The following is a 17,722-nucleotide window of genomic DNA, read 5'->3' on the forward strand; positions in this document are numbered from 1 at the left end:
TTATCTGCGTTTAGCTGCAAAAAGTTTTCAGCCATTCTGTCTTTAATGGCAGTGAGACAACTGTTCAAAAAAGTCAGTTTGTGAATTTCATCAGGCTTAAAAGAGACCCACAGCTGGCATAAAAGTGATATGAGATACCTTTAAATTTGCTAATAATATGACCTAAGGGAAGCATATACAAAGCAAATTATATATGAGCGAAATAGAGAAGGATTTTGTAATTATAGTACAATGCTTATCCTTAGTCAGTCCTCCAGTTGACAGTTGAACTGTTGGTACTCAGACCAATCTAAATCACCCTTGAGGCCTGTCCGCTCAATTTTGTTGTTTTGATATTCCAACAATTCCATCCCTAAAGGTGTAAGCCACGTCGGTGAATAAAATACTTAAGTAACGGCAACTATGACTCCGAATGGTGCCCCTGCTCTCTCTCTGAAATGACCTGTGATTGGCCAAAGTCTCCTGTTACGGGCTAGATTTTTTAAAGCCTGAAAACAGAGCCATGAGGAGGTGCAGAATTCTAATTATCTCTCAGAGCACTTGAATTCCAATTTGCTGAAAGGTTATTCCCAATGACGCCAAAATATACTGCCTACCCCAGCTTTAAGATATCCCAAATACATCATCTATTTACTGCTCCAGAATTAATGACACCAATGGCAAGTAAAATATCAAGCAAATATGCTTTATAACACCACTTTACCAATCATTTGAGCATAAACCATCGTCCATTACTTTATCCATCTACCAGGCCTTTTCACCTCATTCAAAGCAAGTGTGCCTATGATTTTGAAAACACTGTAGGTGGTCAAAAAAGAGATTGATAATCTCAATGGGATTGTCCTTGAAAAATAAAAGCTAAATAAAATAAAAAAAAATAAAATATGATGTATTGAGAGAGTGAGCTAAAATTGGGTCTTTTTAATGCACTGCACGTTGTATAATCATTACTGTGTTTCACATAAAAGTCTTCATGAGGTAAGACTAACACATTCTTATTTTCTCATCTGCTAGCAAAATCAGGTTTAGTTGGAGTATAATGTCAATGCAACGCTCTGCTTTGTAATTGTTCAGTTTATGTTTGTTTGTCGATGCTAGTCTTCTTATTGTCTTCTTTCTTGTAAAAGTCAATAAAGAGATGTTTAAAAGAAAAAACAAATCAAGTTTAGCTCACTGCTCCAATATGCTTGGATAGCTTGAGTCATACTTAATAACACATTACCTAGGCACAGCTAATCAGGTCTCATTCTGCCCTCTGTGAAACAAGACGGCATCATTCAGAGTCATAGTTGCTGCTACTTAAGTGTTTCATTCACTAAATAAATAAACAAAGCCTATTAACCTTACACGGCCTCCTCCGACCTTCACCGACGTGCCAGACACTTCTAGGATGGAATTGTTGGACCCACAAGTCGAATGTTATACTTCCCTCTGGAATATCAAGCAAACAGAAATGAGCTGACTGGCCTCGAGGGTGATTTAGATTGGTATCAATGGTGTCAACTGAAGGACAGATTAATAGACAGAATAAACATTGCAGTATAATTGCAATATTCAATAAACAGCATCCAATTCTATATAATAAAAATGAATAATAACCATATTGATTTAAATTGCCAAAAATGTATCCAAAGTGCTTTTTTCTGTTGTGTATAGCAACCATTACATGTACAAAATGATCCTATTCCTTTAGCAAGTGTCCAAATATCCCACTCATCTTTATTAGTAAAGTTAGTTTAGTTTATTTGGATCCCATTTACAGATCAAAGATCTCTCAACTGTACAACAGTCATCACATTCATACCCATGGTGTACAGCCTACACTCTTATATTTAAGTTTAGTTTGTTGAACACTTTAATTGCATTTGGGATAAAAGTGCAATTGCACATCTTTTTCTTTGCCAGGGGTATTATAAAGCGTCGCCCTGAAGGGAGAAAATCAAACTCAAAGGGTGGTAAGGATGGTTTTATCAGTGATGATTGACAGGGCTTTCCTGTGTGCAGATGTGCTGTAGAGGTCATCTAATGGCTTTTGTTGGCGAGCCTGCTGTCTTAACAATCCTGGTCAGCTTGTTTCTATTTACTGAAGTCAAGTGCCCATACCAGACAGAGATACCCCTTCAGTTTCCTAATTAAAAACAGTCTCTGACTAGCTTTCTCACATATAAACATTGTCTGTAAAACTCTGTTGTCATCAATGTGTGTTCCCAGATACTTGAAACAGTGATAGTGGGTCTGCTTGATTTATAATAAGTGCCTTTGTTTCCCAGCATTAATCAACAATGAGCTGGACATACACCATAGCCAAACGCCATAGCTTTGAAACCTGAGCAAAATATTCAGAGGCATCATCATTTTTGTGCAAAAGAGCCACTAAAGCCATGTCATCAGCATATTTAAATAGCTTGAAATTGCTGTTGTGCAGTACAATTTCATTGGTGTACACAGAGAATAGTACTGGAGATAAAAACGCAGCCATCATAACCATAACATTACGGAACAAACAGGACAAGACTAAAGCACACACACAGACGAGACAAGCTCCTGACAATTCAATAATCAGAAAATATGATGTAGTCTGTTACACTCAACACAACACATTGCAAATCATAATACGGTCCGTATCACTCCAGTGTTCAATGCAATAATCAGAATATAGCGTTATTGAATAGTCCATTTCACTCCAGTGTCCCCAATTCATTGCAAATCATATTACAGTCTATTTCTCTCTAGTATCCAAAATAAATAATCAAAAAACAAACATCCCCGTTATACCTGCAAGTGTCCCTGTTACCATGTCTAACGTTACAGTAAACCAATGTTATGCAGTCGACTTAACCTACTGTAGGTTTTAGCTGTTGATTAGCCATGATCAATAGGTTTTTCATTCAAGAAAGACGTGACAGTAATGTTACATAACTGACTAACAAACAATATACATGTACGTACCTTGTGTTTAAAGCACACAGAGAAATTATAACTCACTTGGAAGAAAATAGGAATGTTATGGAGTTGGAGGATGGAGCTAAGTACATGCTGAATAATACATTTTAGGTGACCAAAATGTTATTAACTTTCATGAACTAAAAACACACCGTGAAAGGGTTAAAGTTCTAAAACAAAAACACAAACAACTCTCAGACCGGACAACGCCGTAGTAGCGACCTGTCAATCACAAGGTAGCCATGTTCTAAATCATACCCTGCTTTATGGTCTATTTGACTCTAAATGGGACCATAATTAACTAAATGAACATCATGCTGTATTGAAGAAGAGTTGAAACTAGCGATTGAGACCATAAACTCATGTTTACAATGTTTAATGAGGTAATAAATCAAGTGAGAAGTAGAGTCATTTTCTCATAGACTTCTATACAATCAGACTTCTTTTTGCAACCAGAGGAGTCGCCCCCTGCTGGCTATTAGAAAGAATGCAAGTTTAAGGCACTTCAGCATTGGCTTCACTTTTTAGACCAGGAGGTTGCCCACTGGTTTTCACAGATTCAAGCCTCAGTGGCAACAAGCATCTGCCCTGCCAAGGTGTCCTTAGCTAGACTCTGAATCTTTAATAATTCTGAGGTTGCTCTTCTGTATCTCATCCTGTGCACTGACCTCCCTGTGGAGGAAGCGAGTGAAAAGTTGAATTCTTCTCTCAGGGATCAATAGAGAATCTCAGCAGAATTGACAGTTACGATGCCTAAACTGCACTGTATCTTGCTTTTGTTACCCTTTTCCCCCCCATTTCAGCTTTCTGTATTTTGTTATTTCCCAGATTCAAGCTACCTTCAGTACTTTGGGAATTCATACCTGGAGTTTGGGGGCATTGACCTCAGCGCACTCAACAACATTACTGTGAGATTTCAGACTCTAGTGACCCAGGGAACTATACTTTATGTGGACCAAGGACATGCTAACGGTGATTTCTTTTTCATGAAACTCTTCATCCTGGATGGAATCTTGCAGGTAACAACTCAAGTTATATAATGATGCATGATTATTTGCTTGTTTTGTAGTCCATACATAAATTTTTCTAATGTTTGCCCCTGAAAGATGGCTATCGCACAGTCTTTATATGGTTTATTGAGCACTAACATGAAAAAACATGTCTTTAAACTCTGTTCTAGTATGCCTTTTGCTGTAACGAAGAGGAAGAGGTTACACGGATCAGTACATTAATTAATGTTGATGATGGCAAGGTTCACATTGTTAATATCAGGTATGTTATTTGTTATATTCTAATTAACCTTTTGTATCTAAGTGAACGTTCAGATAATGTGTTCTATTTATATTCAATTTATTAAAAAAAAGCTGCAATATGAGAAAAAAATAACATGTTATATCAGAAGGAAATGAGTTATACTTTAATTTTACAGCTTTTAATTTACAGGTTGTATTAACAAAGACATTAACCCAGATGCAGTGTGTTATGTACCTGCTTCAGGCGAGAATACATTTTCTATTGAGAAGAAAGAGGCACATTCACGATAAGCTACTTACAGAGGGTCTTAGTAATATACAAATTTTGTTCAAATAGTGTTAGCACCTCAGGTGGTATTAACTTGATCCTTAGTTATCCACTCATTTCAAGTGTGGCAGACCTTTTTTTCAGAGAGGGGCTGTAACTAATACCGGGGGGAAGATATATAATTGGCAGGAATCACCAGACTGCGAATTTAGATGTTATTACGAATGAGCAAATGGGCTTACATTTTAAAGAACTAAAGCAAACGTCAGAATGTGCCTATTAAAATGCATTAGTGATCACTGACCATGTTTTATTGGCTGTTCTAAAGTCTTCATTTGCAGTTTTTCATTACGAAAAGATTAACAAGCAAGAGCCAAGCACAAAATCAATGTTTAAATGATTTAAAGTGAGGCTGTGGCCCCTTTAGTTATATTGTTCCTAAGCCCATGTGCAATCTCGCTGCCAGCCCTTTCCATTATATTCTGACATGAGAAAGATGTGGTTCAGCTTCGAGACACAAAGTTTATTATGTATGAGCTGGAAGCTGAGACAAAGTGGCTGATGTTCAACTCATATCAAATCAGTTTGCTTTGCATTGGAGGAGAGAGTATAGAGACTTTATTCAACGTCGCAAAAAGGCCATTTCATCATTTTTTAGCAAGAGTTTTGTTTGGACAAAAGACAATTTGTAAAACACTGTTCAGTTTTGTTAGACTAAAAGACTGAGAAAGGTTTTCTGAAGATGAAATTTGAAAGAGAGAAGAGATTAACACAGAAAAAAAGGTACTGAAGGTGATTATGAACATACTGTGCCAAAGGTGAGCAAATTATCTCCTGTGGAAACAAAGGAAAGTGGGAAGGTTGCCTCATGTTTCTTGGCTGAAAGCTGCACTGCCCTAAATATGCAAGTGCAGCTGGAAAGGCCTATCAGGTTCAAGGGGCTGCAAGGCTCCACCCCTGTGTTTTTTTCCGCAACAAAAATACAACAGCAGTACGAATCAATCATAATGTTCTGTACCAACCCCTTGGAGACATTGCAAGAAAGAGAGCTGTCATAACTAGAGGGTTGGGAGTATAGAAAAATGGTTCTTGGTGTCACAAAGCAAATTCTTTGTAATTGTCTGACGGCCGAGTCCGTCCATCTTTGTCTGATTTGACCCAGAGCTACAACACCATGGCCATCCTCAACGTCACCGCCTAACTCATTATAGACTTTTAATATATCTTCCCGTCAAAGACGCTTTTCAATATGTTAAATAGAAACCCAGTGGGGCTGACTTCTCAAGGACAGTGAGCACAGTGCCCTCTGGCTGCGGGCCAGGCCGCTCTGGCAGACTGCTTCTAAATTAACCGCTTCTCCACGCTGGCTCTAGAGGAAGGACTTATGCAGCTTGGAGTTAGTGCCCCGAGTGTTTAGCCGGCATATGCAACAGCCTGCAAAGCACAGGCTTAACAAATCAGACTAGATTGCTTCGCGGACCTCCTAACTTCCACTCGGGGAACAAGGGGCTAGAGAGGAGACTGTGCATCCGTGGCCTGAGTACCCTCGAGCTGCAGATGGTTACTCCAGAATATGCACTTAGGTAATTATCTGCTATCCCCTGTTGTTTCAAAGTGGAGAATTGGTTTTTGAAATCAATGAATGGCTGTGGGGTGTGTCCAAAATAGTTGTGTGAAGGCGTATAAGACACCTAGAGAAAACAAAATAGAGGTCAGCAGTCGCACCTCAGAAAAGGGATTGTGATCAATGAACGTATCAACGGAGTGAACAAAACAGTTATACATGTTTACCACAGTTTTTAAATCTCAGCATTCTGTATTTTATTCTACTTCTCAGACCACTATTTATAAAAAATATATTTTATCTGCGAGAGGAAGTTGCTGATCTCTGTTGCGGCGGTTTATCTCGGTAGCATTTGTTCTTTAGTTTGAAAAGGCTTTTTTTTTAAAGTCAAAATGTCAACTAAAACTTCTTGAAAGGGCATCTTGTTTTCTCCCCAAGGCCGCAAAAGTTCTTTCCTTTTTAACTTGTAGGAATATAGCACACGGACATGTTTGAGATTTCTTTTGTGACATTGTTACAAGTTTCTAAAGAGAACAGAGACGTGATTATGTGAATATTATAATTGAACGACCCCTTGTACAACCCACCTCTTCTCTATGTGTTGAAAGTATTTAGGTCAGTACAGCTGTTGGACCTGTGCTTACTGTTTGTTTCACCTGAAGTGTTCATACTCTTTTTATAGACAACACCTGACCCCTTGTGAGGCAGAGCTGACTCTTTCTGGTCATGAGAAAATCAGAAGTACAGCAAGTAATTACTGGTTGGGAAACATCATACAAAGAAGAAATCACGTCTTCACAGGTGGTCTGCCACAACAATATCTACACAATCAGGTAAGACTTACAATACAGAAATCATAAAGTTCAGACATACATGATTAAAAGTTGCTTGATTGTTACTTTTAATATATATTAGGGCTGTCAAAGTTAATGCGATAATAACGTGTTAACGCAAATAGTCACATCTCATTTTTTTTATCGAAAATTATTTTTCGGAGGTTGTAGTGCGCACAAGGTTTTTAAAGTTAGAGTAAATATACTGGTTTCATATGAAACCAGAAAACCTAAAGAATCCATTGATACCAACCATGTCATACTAGCTTGTCTCAAAGGAGGCTAAATAATGCTCCAAACTTACATCAAATTTTGGCGAGGAAAAACAGTCATGGCCATTTTCAAAGGGGTCCCTTGACTTCTGACCTCAAGATATGTGAATGAAAATGGGTTCTATGGGTACCCACGAGTCTCCCCTTTACAGACATGCCCATTTTATGATAATCACATGCAGTTTGGGGAAAGTCATAGTCAAGTCAGCACACTGACACACTGACAGCTGTTGTTGCCTGTTGGGCTTGAGTTTGCCATGTTATGATTTGAGCATATTTTTTATGCTAAATGAAATACCTGTGAGGGTTTCTGGACAATATTTGTCATTGGTTTGTGTTGTTAATTGATTTCCAGTAATAAATAAATACATACATTTGCATAAAGCGGCATATTTGCCCACTCCCATGTTGATAAGAGTATTAAATAATTGTCAAATCTCCCTTTAAGGTACATTTTGAACAGATACAAAATGTGCGATTAATTTGTGATTAATCATGAACAATCATGCGATTAAATATTTGAATCGATTGACAGCCCTCATATCCTGTATATATATATCTCTAAAACTGCATCATAATACAAATGTAAAAGATGGGAAAGAACTACAAAAAGCAATCAATTGTCTAAATAAAGTTGTGTTTTGTTTCCCCCTTAGAGAGCAAAACCTTTCCACAACTATACCGGCTGCATTGAAATAATTGAAGTCAATAAACTGAGGAGCTTTTACACATCTGATGCCATCGGCGGCAGCAACATAGACCGATGCAGGTAAAGTTAAAAAAATAAATCAATGGCTTCATCATGATATCTTCTTTTGATTAATTTCCACGTGTTGTTTTTAGTTTTCTTAGCTCGCACAAGAAAAATCACCCCAAAAACATCAACACACTAGTGTGTTAATGTTTTGATACTCTGATAATGAAATATAACACAAGCACTAGTAGTCACATTTTGCTTTATCTGATGCAGTGGTGAAGATCCGACCACTTATTGTAATAAATAACACCCCTCTCTGCCTGGGATTGTAGTCAAAAACCTGTCTACTTGGTAAATGACTATACTTTACATTTACCTCTCATTTAATGGGTAAAATTAGCTGGAATCTAGTTCATATCTTTTGCCTTAAAAGCAAATAATTCTTATGTTGAATTGGATTTTTGCCCACTTAAACGACTAAAACTTTTGCCCTTTTTTACAGTGATACTCTGTATGCCATAGAAGCATCCACAGCAAGTTCTTCAAGTAGGACAACTCAATCAACCAGCCCTGACACAGTGAACACAACAACAATAGCAGCTCCCACACAGACACCAAAACATCCTCTGCATGAACCTCAAGCTTGCCGTGACGGTCTTTGCCGCAACGGAGGAACATGTCATCAGATGCCTGGCGGAGCTCTGCCTTCCTGTCACTGCCCGCTTCATTTTACTGGGACTTTTTGTGAGAAAGGTAGGGTTGGATATTTATTGTTTTTTGCTGACAGAGTTTTACAGTTTTTATAGGTGATATACAGTGTGTATATATACACACACAAGCATTAAAGAGCTTAAAAACCTACTGTGCTCTGACCTCCATAGTGGTATCATGAAGAGCCAGCCAACAAATTATGTTGGTTAATATATGCTGAGCCTCTTTGGCTAATAGGTTTCACTATGAGGGAGAATAGAGTGAGCTGCATTAGGAATTTTGAGCGATGTGAATTATTCAGGATATGATTAATGAAACGGAAGATCCATATAAGCAGCTTGAACCATCGCCGCGTGTCCACGTTCACCTCCAACGCTCAGTGAGAATGAGAACACGACCTTGCAGCACACGCTCGAACATTCAGCGACGTGATGTTAGGAAGCGTTTGATATTCCTGTAGAATGGACCTCACCTCTCAGTTCTCACCCGGCCCAACCAAAAAATACAGTATGTATTTTGTACCAACCGCTCCGACATTAGGAGACAGCAGCACTAGACACACATACTAAGAAGTTTTTCCTTTGCAGATTTCTTCTCAGTGCACTTATGATGGCACTTACTGACGTCCCTTTCTACCACTCTTGCCATGCATGATATGCTCTGACAGTGTAGAAAACAGCATCCTGTATTTTGCTGTTGTAGTCATTCTCTGTTGGTGACAACAGCAGTAACACTAGAGTTGTAAATTAATTGTTTGTGTGCTTGATAAGGCAAGCCAAGCTGCTCACTACTGATTGACTCCTGATTGTTTATGATAGCCATTTTCACTCCCTTGCACTCTAGCTACAGTGTATGACTAATCCTCCAACATGGTAGTGCTAATATAGATTACATATGTTGATAGCTAATTACGTATGTTAAATCAACTGTGGTATATGCATTTTGTTTTACCGGTCTCTCTATGTAGGAGGATTTAAGTGCATGTTATTATAAGTGGAATTCAAATGATCTCAAATTGACTGTCTGCTTATCCCCTCCCCCAAACAGCAATTGACCAATCGTAGCTTAGCGTTCAGAACTAGGCACGGCAGGCCAAGACAAGCTTTGGACTGCTCCACATGTTGGGAGTGGTGTGCATATGGGGTTGTAGCATAGGCTGTATATAAAGATGGAAGAAGCGTTGCCACTTCCTCCCACTGTACAGAAGTGAAGCCAAAATATCCCAGATACGGGAGCTGCCAACTTGAGATTTTGACATCATATGGAGCCAGAGTCTGCGCAGTAGTGATCGGGCGATGGAGATGCGGTATCAAGGTCCCGCCCACATACCCCACCCGAACCAACCGAGAGCCGAACACGGCCACAGCTTGCTAGCGAGAGAGTATCACAGCTGTCAATCATGACATCTCACCCCCCTTTTATAGCATCAAATAATAAATTAAAACCAAACTTATCAGGAAAATGAACACTTGGACATACTGTACATCAGCTTGATAAGAACTACCTAAAATGACAGAACCCATCTGTAGGGAAAATGTGTTTGACGTGTACTTTGACTTTTTAGTTTGGTCCATGTCCCATCCGCTAACATGGAGGGGGCGGGCTTTATGACCTATACTGCAGCCAGCCTCCAGGGGGCGATCCAGATGTTCTGGCTTCACTTTTGGGGAGCTGTCACATCGTCCATCTTTATATACAGTCTATGGGCTGTAGTAAGAGTGATACCAAAAACACCAAAGCAAATGTGTTAAGAAATGGATTAAACTATGTTTATCTGCTCAAATGTAATTTGCAATTGTTATCATATCTGGCTAATTTCTACCTAAAGTAGTAACAAATTGTTTCTTTCAAAGCCATGAGCATATCCTAACTAGTTAGTGGGGTTACAGGTTACGTCCACTGCATTATGTAGTATTTCCCCACAGTGTAGAAGCTTTTACAGGAAGCTACCAGAGTTCAAGGTAATGTTGGCGGCTCTGAAATTAAATAAGGAAATTAGTCATTTAAAAAATAACTCGAGTGGTAATCTGCCACTGTTATCTTTGTAAACTACATAATCTTTCTCTTCATAACATTGCATTGCACTAACAATGCTGGCAGTCATGGGTTTTAAAGAAGGAGCTTTGGATAACAGTAGCCACTAAATGTCATATGTGCTGTTGCTGTACACTCTAAGCCTGGGGAATATGCTAAGCGATGGAAATTCTTATTAGCATTTCAGAGAGTTTCAACAACGAAAACTGGATTGATCTTCACCTTCACAACCCCTGAACGTGATTTAGGCTTAATAGCATAATCTCGTATTTACAGAATACATGGAAATCTGACAGAATGCCGCTCAAAGCTACCGTTGACAGTCATTAACATGGCCCGAGCCGCCTGTTTGCATCTGACACCCTTATTTGACACCTCTGCCATGTGTTTCTAAAAATGTTAATTTACAGGTGTTTAAGTAATCTGCTAAAATGTTATTTGTCTCTCCAGGCGCTGTAACAAACACCGATGCTATTTTAAGGACTTCACTCATTTGTTTTTCCCGTGGGAGACAGCTACGTGCTGCTTACATGACAGAGATGCTGCTTTTGCTAAGCCAGTTATTAAAGATGCTTTGGCCAACTTCTAAACAGCCTGTAGAGAGTAAGGAACATGAATCATTCATTGATTCATTCACTCATTTATTCATTCATTTATTTCTCACCAGTGTACCTCTCAGGTTCAGGGCAGGGTACAGTAATTACTAATGTGCCACAAAATATCATCACGTGTGACTGCAGCACATTAACCATTTGCATCATATTGTGTGTGGCAGTGTGCGAGCTTAAGGCTAACCTTACTAATTAGAAATCAACCCGGAGAAGCCAAAGATGCATTATAACCTGACTGTGCGATGTTGTAATGCATACTAATACAATATATACAGTAAATCCCCACCTGTAAAATGAATCAGATGCTACATTCTCACAATTTTGTAATTTCATTTTTTACTTTTTCCTAATAAATCATAAATCCACCCCCAGCCTTTTTCCTTCCATGACCATAAAGTAAGTTCCTGCTTATCCCTCAACTTGTCACACTCATAAACTTTTCCTTTAAATACCAGCAGTGGCCTTTTAGAGGAATTTCTGCTGAGTTTGGAGGAATTTCTCCTCCTCAAAAGCAGTTCAGTCTCTCAGGTTAACAGAGTGCAATCTCATATGAGCACTCAGCCAGCGATGTGCTTTGCAACACTAGTTCTGATAGCAGGCAGACGGAGTCCAGGGGCTGTTTACATGCTGACAGTCTGGGAATGTGTACTGCTACAGCAACTTTGCCGGGTGACAACCTTGTCCTCACATCTTATTGAATTAGGAATAGACATAAGAGACGAATAAAGCCCCCGCTCCCAGTTAATTATAGATGAGTCACCCTAACCAGTGACTAATGATGTGGACTTGTTTGTGTCCTAGATGAAATGCTGACATGTCATACAGTATCTAAGAGAAATATCAGGATGCATTTGAGCCTCTTATATTATTTTTCGAAAAGGTCTAATCTGATGTAATTAATAGTTGATTATTTACCTTTATATATAATGAAGATCATATAGACTTATGGGGCAAGAGTATGTAAATGCAAGTGTATACTGTATGTGTAGGTGTACATGCAATGGTTAAATGTAACTGTTTTTAATCAAGTACTGTACATAAGTAAATTCTTGAGGTACTACATTTTATGCTACTTATACTTATACTCTACCACATCTAAGTACTACATTGTCAGCTGTTACTTTTTTTTACTAAGCTTTTTCTTACAAAACATATGATTATAAAATATAATGTACTGCTATAGTCTATATACCAAGCAGTATATAAATTAGTTAGAATTATCTCCACCTTTTTCATTGATTATTTAAACTCTGCTTTATTGCAACAGAAATAATGTTCCTAAAATATTATATATCGTTTGGGCCATTTTGCATTATGAGTATTTTTCATTTTGATACTTCAGTTTTTTTTAGTTTTTTTTAAAACAAGCATTAACCGTTTATTTTATGGCCACTTTATTTGCTCATCCAGCCAAGGAAGCAACATTAGCAATTGGCAAATGTAAGTCCAATATTCACTTTCTAATAGTTCTGTTTTTGGTCTCTACCAACTCCTGAGGGAAATATATTGCTCTTTCGTACAGTACAGTGGGTTATTAGAGCTAATTCCCTGTAGGTTCGACACTATGGGTGACCCCTTTCAAATTGTCATTTGATACATTGTAAAATACTGATTATAGCCGCTTTAAAGGTCGGGTCGGTAATCGGAATTTAAAAGTATACAATCAAAAAACAGAGCCTAGTGTTGCCAACTCTTTTCCAATGGAAGTAGCTAACAGCAGTAGCTCCAAAAGTCACTAAATCTAGCGAGAAAGTCGGCAACACGGACAGTCGGTCCGTTCAAGACTCCCTCCAAAGCCACTCCCCAAAATTATCATTATGAACGTAAACAATAAACATGACTATTGTGAGTACTCACAGGTAAAGGGCTAGCAGCTCTTGGAAGACTCCTGTGACGCACAATGAGTGAACGCACAGAGTGCACGCAGGCAGACAGGTAGCCCATCCAGTCATTACATTCGGGCCGAATGAAATGATTTAACGGGTTTACTACAGTCCTGCGACAGCCAGCGATACCAGATTATTTTACATTGTGGTATTTCTACTTCTGCCTAAGTAAAGGATCTGAGTACTTCCTCCACCACTCCCTATTTGCCTCTTCCTCCTTACTGTATATGTGACCAGTGGATCTTATATTCACTTGTCAGTGCTGGATTAAGACTACAACAGGGATTGGTAATATTAACTTTTGATGCACAGCAAAGCTTTTAAAGCTTTTAACTCCCCTTTGTAGCTAAAATGTCAGGTGTCATACTGTCAAATGCACAAGTCTTTCTCAGACAGTATTACACACAGAATACCTGCACACATCTACGATATCACCACACATCAGCTAAATCACTACAATTATATATTTATTTATTTTTTAATCTTTTTAGCACATGAAGACTGTCAATCCGAAGCAGCTTTCAGACTTACTCCTCAGTCAGATTTAGTTGGTATCTCATGTGCGGCCTGTAAATAAGAAGCTTGACGTGTGTGAGCTGTGAGTGCCGCTCTCTTATGTTTGGACCCTGGGGCTGCACCTCTGGTGGGATGCACAGTAATCCAGGCCAGTGCCTGGTGGTTGAGTGAGTATTTGATATCAAGTAGCCAGCCATAAGACAGGTTTTGTCAAGATAAAGCCAGTTCATCTGGGCATGTCAGAGTTTTAAGCTATGATAAATTGTCTCTCCGAAGAAGACACAGTGGGTCGTAGACCTTGCAAAAGACATTCTGTCAAGTATGTAAGCATTCAATTGAAAGCTAAGTGATCACAAAAATTAGTTACGGAGTAAATGGCTGCAAGGTATGGAAGTAGGCAAAAAAAGAGGGAACCAGTGAGGCAGGAAATTATTCAGACTTGGTCTGTATTGATCATGACCTCCTTTTACGGCTCATTACCTTATGTCCTTACTTCTCGTATATTTGAAGCTGTGATGATGGCCAGAGGAATAATAAAATGAAAGTTGAGAGCACAGTTTTGCCCCATTTATATCTTTTCAGCAACTTTTACCTATCTACCACTTCAATCCAATGAGGTCGTGCACTCTTTTTTTCTCATTTAAAGGGCCAGTGTGTAGCATTTCCAGGAATCTATTAGCAAAAAAGGGAATATAATATTCATATCTATGTTTTCATTAGTGTATAATCACCTGAAACTAAGAGTTGTTGTGTTTTCGTTAGCTTAGAATGAGCCCTATATCTACATAGGGAGCAGGGCCTCTTCATGGAGTCTGCCATGTTGCACCGCCATGTTTCTACAGTAGCCCAGAACGGACAAACCACCAGCTTTTCACGTTTTTACGTTACCCGAAGGCCACTGTAGTTTTCCAACGCGCTTCTGAAAGTTCAAAACCGTGATACCGCCAGCTGCCGTTGGACTTCCGTTGCTCCTAAAGTAGTGTTGTTATTGTAAGGATAGCCTCTGAGCGAGGCAAATGGTGTTTCCACGGTTTTATGCTTTGGCGGCTCACATTACTGCAGTTTTGGAAACGGAGGAGTGAGCGGAGGGGTACTCAGCTGGTTGCAATCTGCAAACTCACCACTAGCTGCCACCAAATCCTACACACTGTACCTTTATAGTGCCATTATATTTTGGTGTAAACTATTTAAAAACCTGGCTTTGTCAAATGAGTTGCTTCTAAACTCTCTTTTTGATATTTTGCTTTTATCCTCTCCAATCTAATCTGACCCCAGTATTAACCCATATTCTTTTCAAAACAATATAAATACTCTTTTATTTGTGCATTTACAACAATATCCAGCAGCAAAATGACAACAGGAGGTACTTAACTGACTGTAATTAAATCTGATGTGTGTAATTTTTTTTTACAAAAATGAAATGATAAAAAATATGAATTGGCACTCTATGCCGGTAATGTTTTCACAGATCAAGACCAGAAACCTGTAAATGTAGTGAGGAGAAATAACAAATATTTTTTTTTAAAAGCTATCAGACGAGACTTTTTTAGGGTCGTGCGCATTTTCTGTTTTTGTTTCTGACATTAATGGGACCTGATGAGGGGTTGTCGGCTTCCTGCTTTGCCAACACACTGCTTAGGCGCTGCCAGCTCGTTTTGCTGTAATTGCTGGTGCCTTTAAAAATGAGCCAGCTCAATCTGCCTTACTCAGAAATTGCCAGCAAACATTACAGGATTGATTCATTATTTTCAGCCCAAGAAAACTGCTCCTTCCACAACAGAAGAACACACAGTTTTTATTTTCTCTTTGTAATTTGAAGTACTGGCTTTCATGTCTGCTCCTCTTAACTCTTTGCGTAACGTCTGAAGGGTCATCCACTCTGATTGGCCGCGAAAAGAGCAAGATTCGTAAAGTGTCGGAGGACACAGGCGAAGATAACAGGAGAAATGGTGTGACCAGAAACACTTCTCTGGTGTTGGTCTGGTGACTGATCATTAAACTGGATCAGTGTGTGTCTTACTGGCCCTTATAGGCCCCGACCAGTCCTTATTGTCAAACCCTGCTGATATTTTCACTTATTATATAACTTGGCTTCTTTTCGAGCCCCGTTACTGCCATTTTCAGGATAAGCTGTCATGAATGACTGATATCCAGTTATCACTGTTGGTATGAATAAACCCATTGCACCACTGTCCACCAGTAGCGTCTGACTTAGAGATCAGAAGAGCAGCAGCCATATTCCTCACTTCTTTGACTGTCCAATAGTAGGTTACAATAGATGGCATAAAACTGATCACAAAAGTGTGCATCGATTTTCTTAATCTTGAAGCAACACAACATGACCGTGTGCCAATTTGACTTTGAGTATATGAACCTATACACTGAGTTGGGACATTTACATTTACGTTTGTTAACATCCAAAACCACGTTACTTGAGTAAACTTTGACACTGATAGGATATCTTCCCAAAAGTTATTCCTCATTTTTAGTGCGTTTTCCTACGAATGTCCAGCAAAACGCGACGCACATGTCAAATTCCACTAGTTACATGCGTACAGTCTTTTCAAAATAAACTTTGGTCTTCACAGGAAACTACTTCGTTAGGTTTAGGCAACGAAACTACTCCGTTAAGTCTAGGAAAAGAACGACTTGGTTAGGTTTAGGTAACAAAACTACTTAGTTAGGTTTAGGAAGTTACGTGACAAATAAATCAACGCTGACTTCTGGTTTCACACGGGGTATGAACACCAGTCTCCTGAACGAAAGCCGGTGTTTTTTGACCCACCCATCCATCCCAACCTTCTCCCTATGGGGCTTTTGTCGCTCTTTATACTTCCTGCTTCACCATTACGTGGATTACATACAACTTTATTTTGTGGATATTACACGAATTACAGTGCATTAACTTTTTGTAGGCATAGCTATGAACGGTGTATGAGAACAGCCTGCACTGATTGAACATCTGTTTGTCTCTACCATTGCCACTGTTAAGTCAATCATGGAAACTTCCAACTTTAAGACTACTGTCTACTGTACGTTATCAAATTTCTCCGTATTCTCTATATTGCTTGTTTTTTTACTTTCTCTTCCAAATGCTGTCAGTCATTCACAGGTCTGCTTTAAAAATCCATTTGATCCAACATCAAAGCTCCCAAAAAAGTGAACGCAAGAGTCATGAGAGGATATTAATATTTCTCTTACAATACAAAATATGTTTTTGGAGCCCTACACATGCTGTATATGATGAGTTTTCAGCTGAGGATAAACTGCAGTTTTCCTTGAGAGCTGGACTCTGAAGGTAGAATCCCCTGAGCTGAGGCCATGGTGGCCTATTTTGAATCGACTGTATGTCCTGCACCTGGAAAGCAAGTGATCTACCAGGTGTACAGTGTCCTTTGTGTAAAAGCCAGCAGATCATCACTGGCTTGTGGAGTTGATGACCTGAGCGGGAACCTCCTCCACCTCTCCTTAAAGTCCTACCCCTTTTTCATCCAGTGGGAAATAACTGACAGGGCCCTGCTGACTCTGCTCACAGGCAAGCTACAGTATCAGTGCTGCGAAGGCACACGCCAGCCAATTCTTGCTGTTCTGTTGACTAACAAAAGCACTGTAGGGCATCGCTTTTACCAGATATGTCATTCTTCATTTAGATACGAGCGTAACTGTGTCATATTTTGAAGTAAACATGTTTTCTAAGGATTCTACTCACTTTTCTCACTCCAATTAAATGCATTTCATCAATTTGTATTTCTTTTTTTTTCTTTCTAGATACCACAGTATATATCCCCTCATTCGATGGCACATCTTATTTGGAGCTGCAGCCTGTTTCATCCTTTCTCCAGCCTTCTGGTGCCAGTAATAATTTCCCTGCTACTGTCAAGGACACCACTGTTATTCTCTATTTGACGTTGAAAACAAGATCCACACAGGGTACCATCCTCTACAGTGAGTACAGTCTTTTTATTGCAAACATTTGAAAGCACTGCAATGCTGCGAAAGCAAGTAGAGATAAAGGGTGGATAATATGCACATCCGTTTTACGTAATAATGTCCATTTTGTTGAATATCTTTTCACACGGCTTTTTCCTAACGTGTGTCCTTGTGAGTGCACAAGCATTATCTTTATAGCCTACA

General features: G+C 39.1%; 1 protein-coding gene across 1 annotated transcript in view; it reads left to right on the forward strand.

Annotated features, from left to right (window-relative positions):
- eys (eyes shut homolog) overlaps window positions 1-17,722 on the forward strand; it is a 206,291-nt gene that overhangs the window by 126,343 nt on the left and 62,226 nt on the right. Inside the window, exons 35-40 of the mRNA XM_074646369.1 lie at window positions 3,772-3,962; window positions 4,124-4,215; window positions 6,711-6,861; window positions 7,790-7,902; window positions 8,333-8,583; window positions 17,357-17,533. Coding sequence (XP_074502470.1) covers window positions 3,772-3,962; window positions 4,124-4,215; window positions 6,711-6,861; window positions 7,790-7,902; window positions 8,333-8,583; window positions 17,357-17,533 — 975 coding nt within the window. The remainder of the gene's footprint in view (window positions 1-3,771; window positions 3,963-4,123; window positions 4,216-6,710; window positions 6,862-7,789; window positions 7,903-8,332; window positions 8,584-17,356; window positions 17,534-17,722) is intronic.

The sequence above is a fragment of the Sebastes fasciatus genome, chromosome 9 (genome assembly GCF_043250625.1).
Source record: "Sebastes fasciatus isolate fSebFas1 chromosome 9, fSebFas1.pri, whole genome shotgun sequence".
NCBI classification, from domain to species: Eukaryota; Metazoa; Chordata; class Actinopteri; order Perciformes; family Sebastidae; genus Sebastes; species Sebastes fasciatus.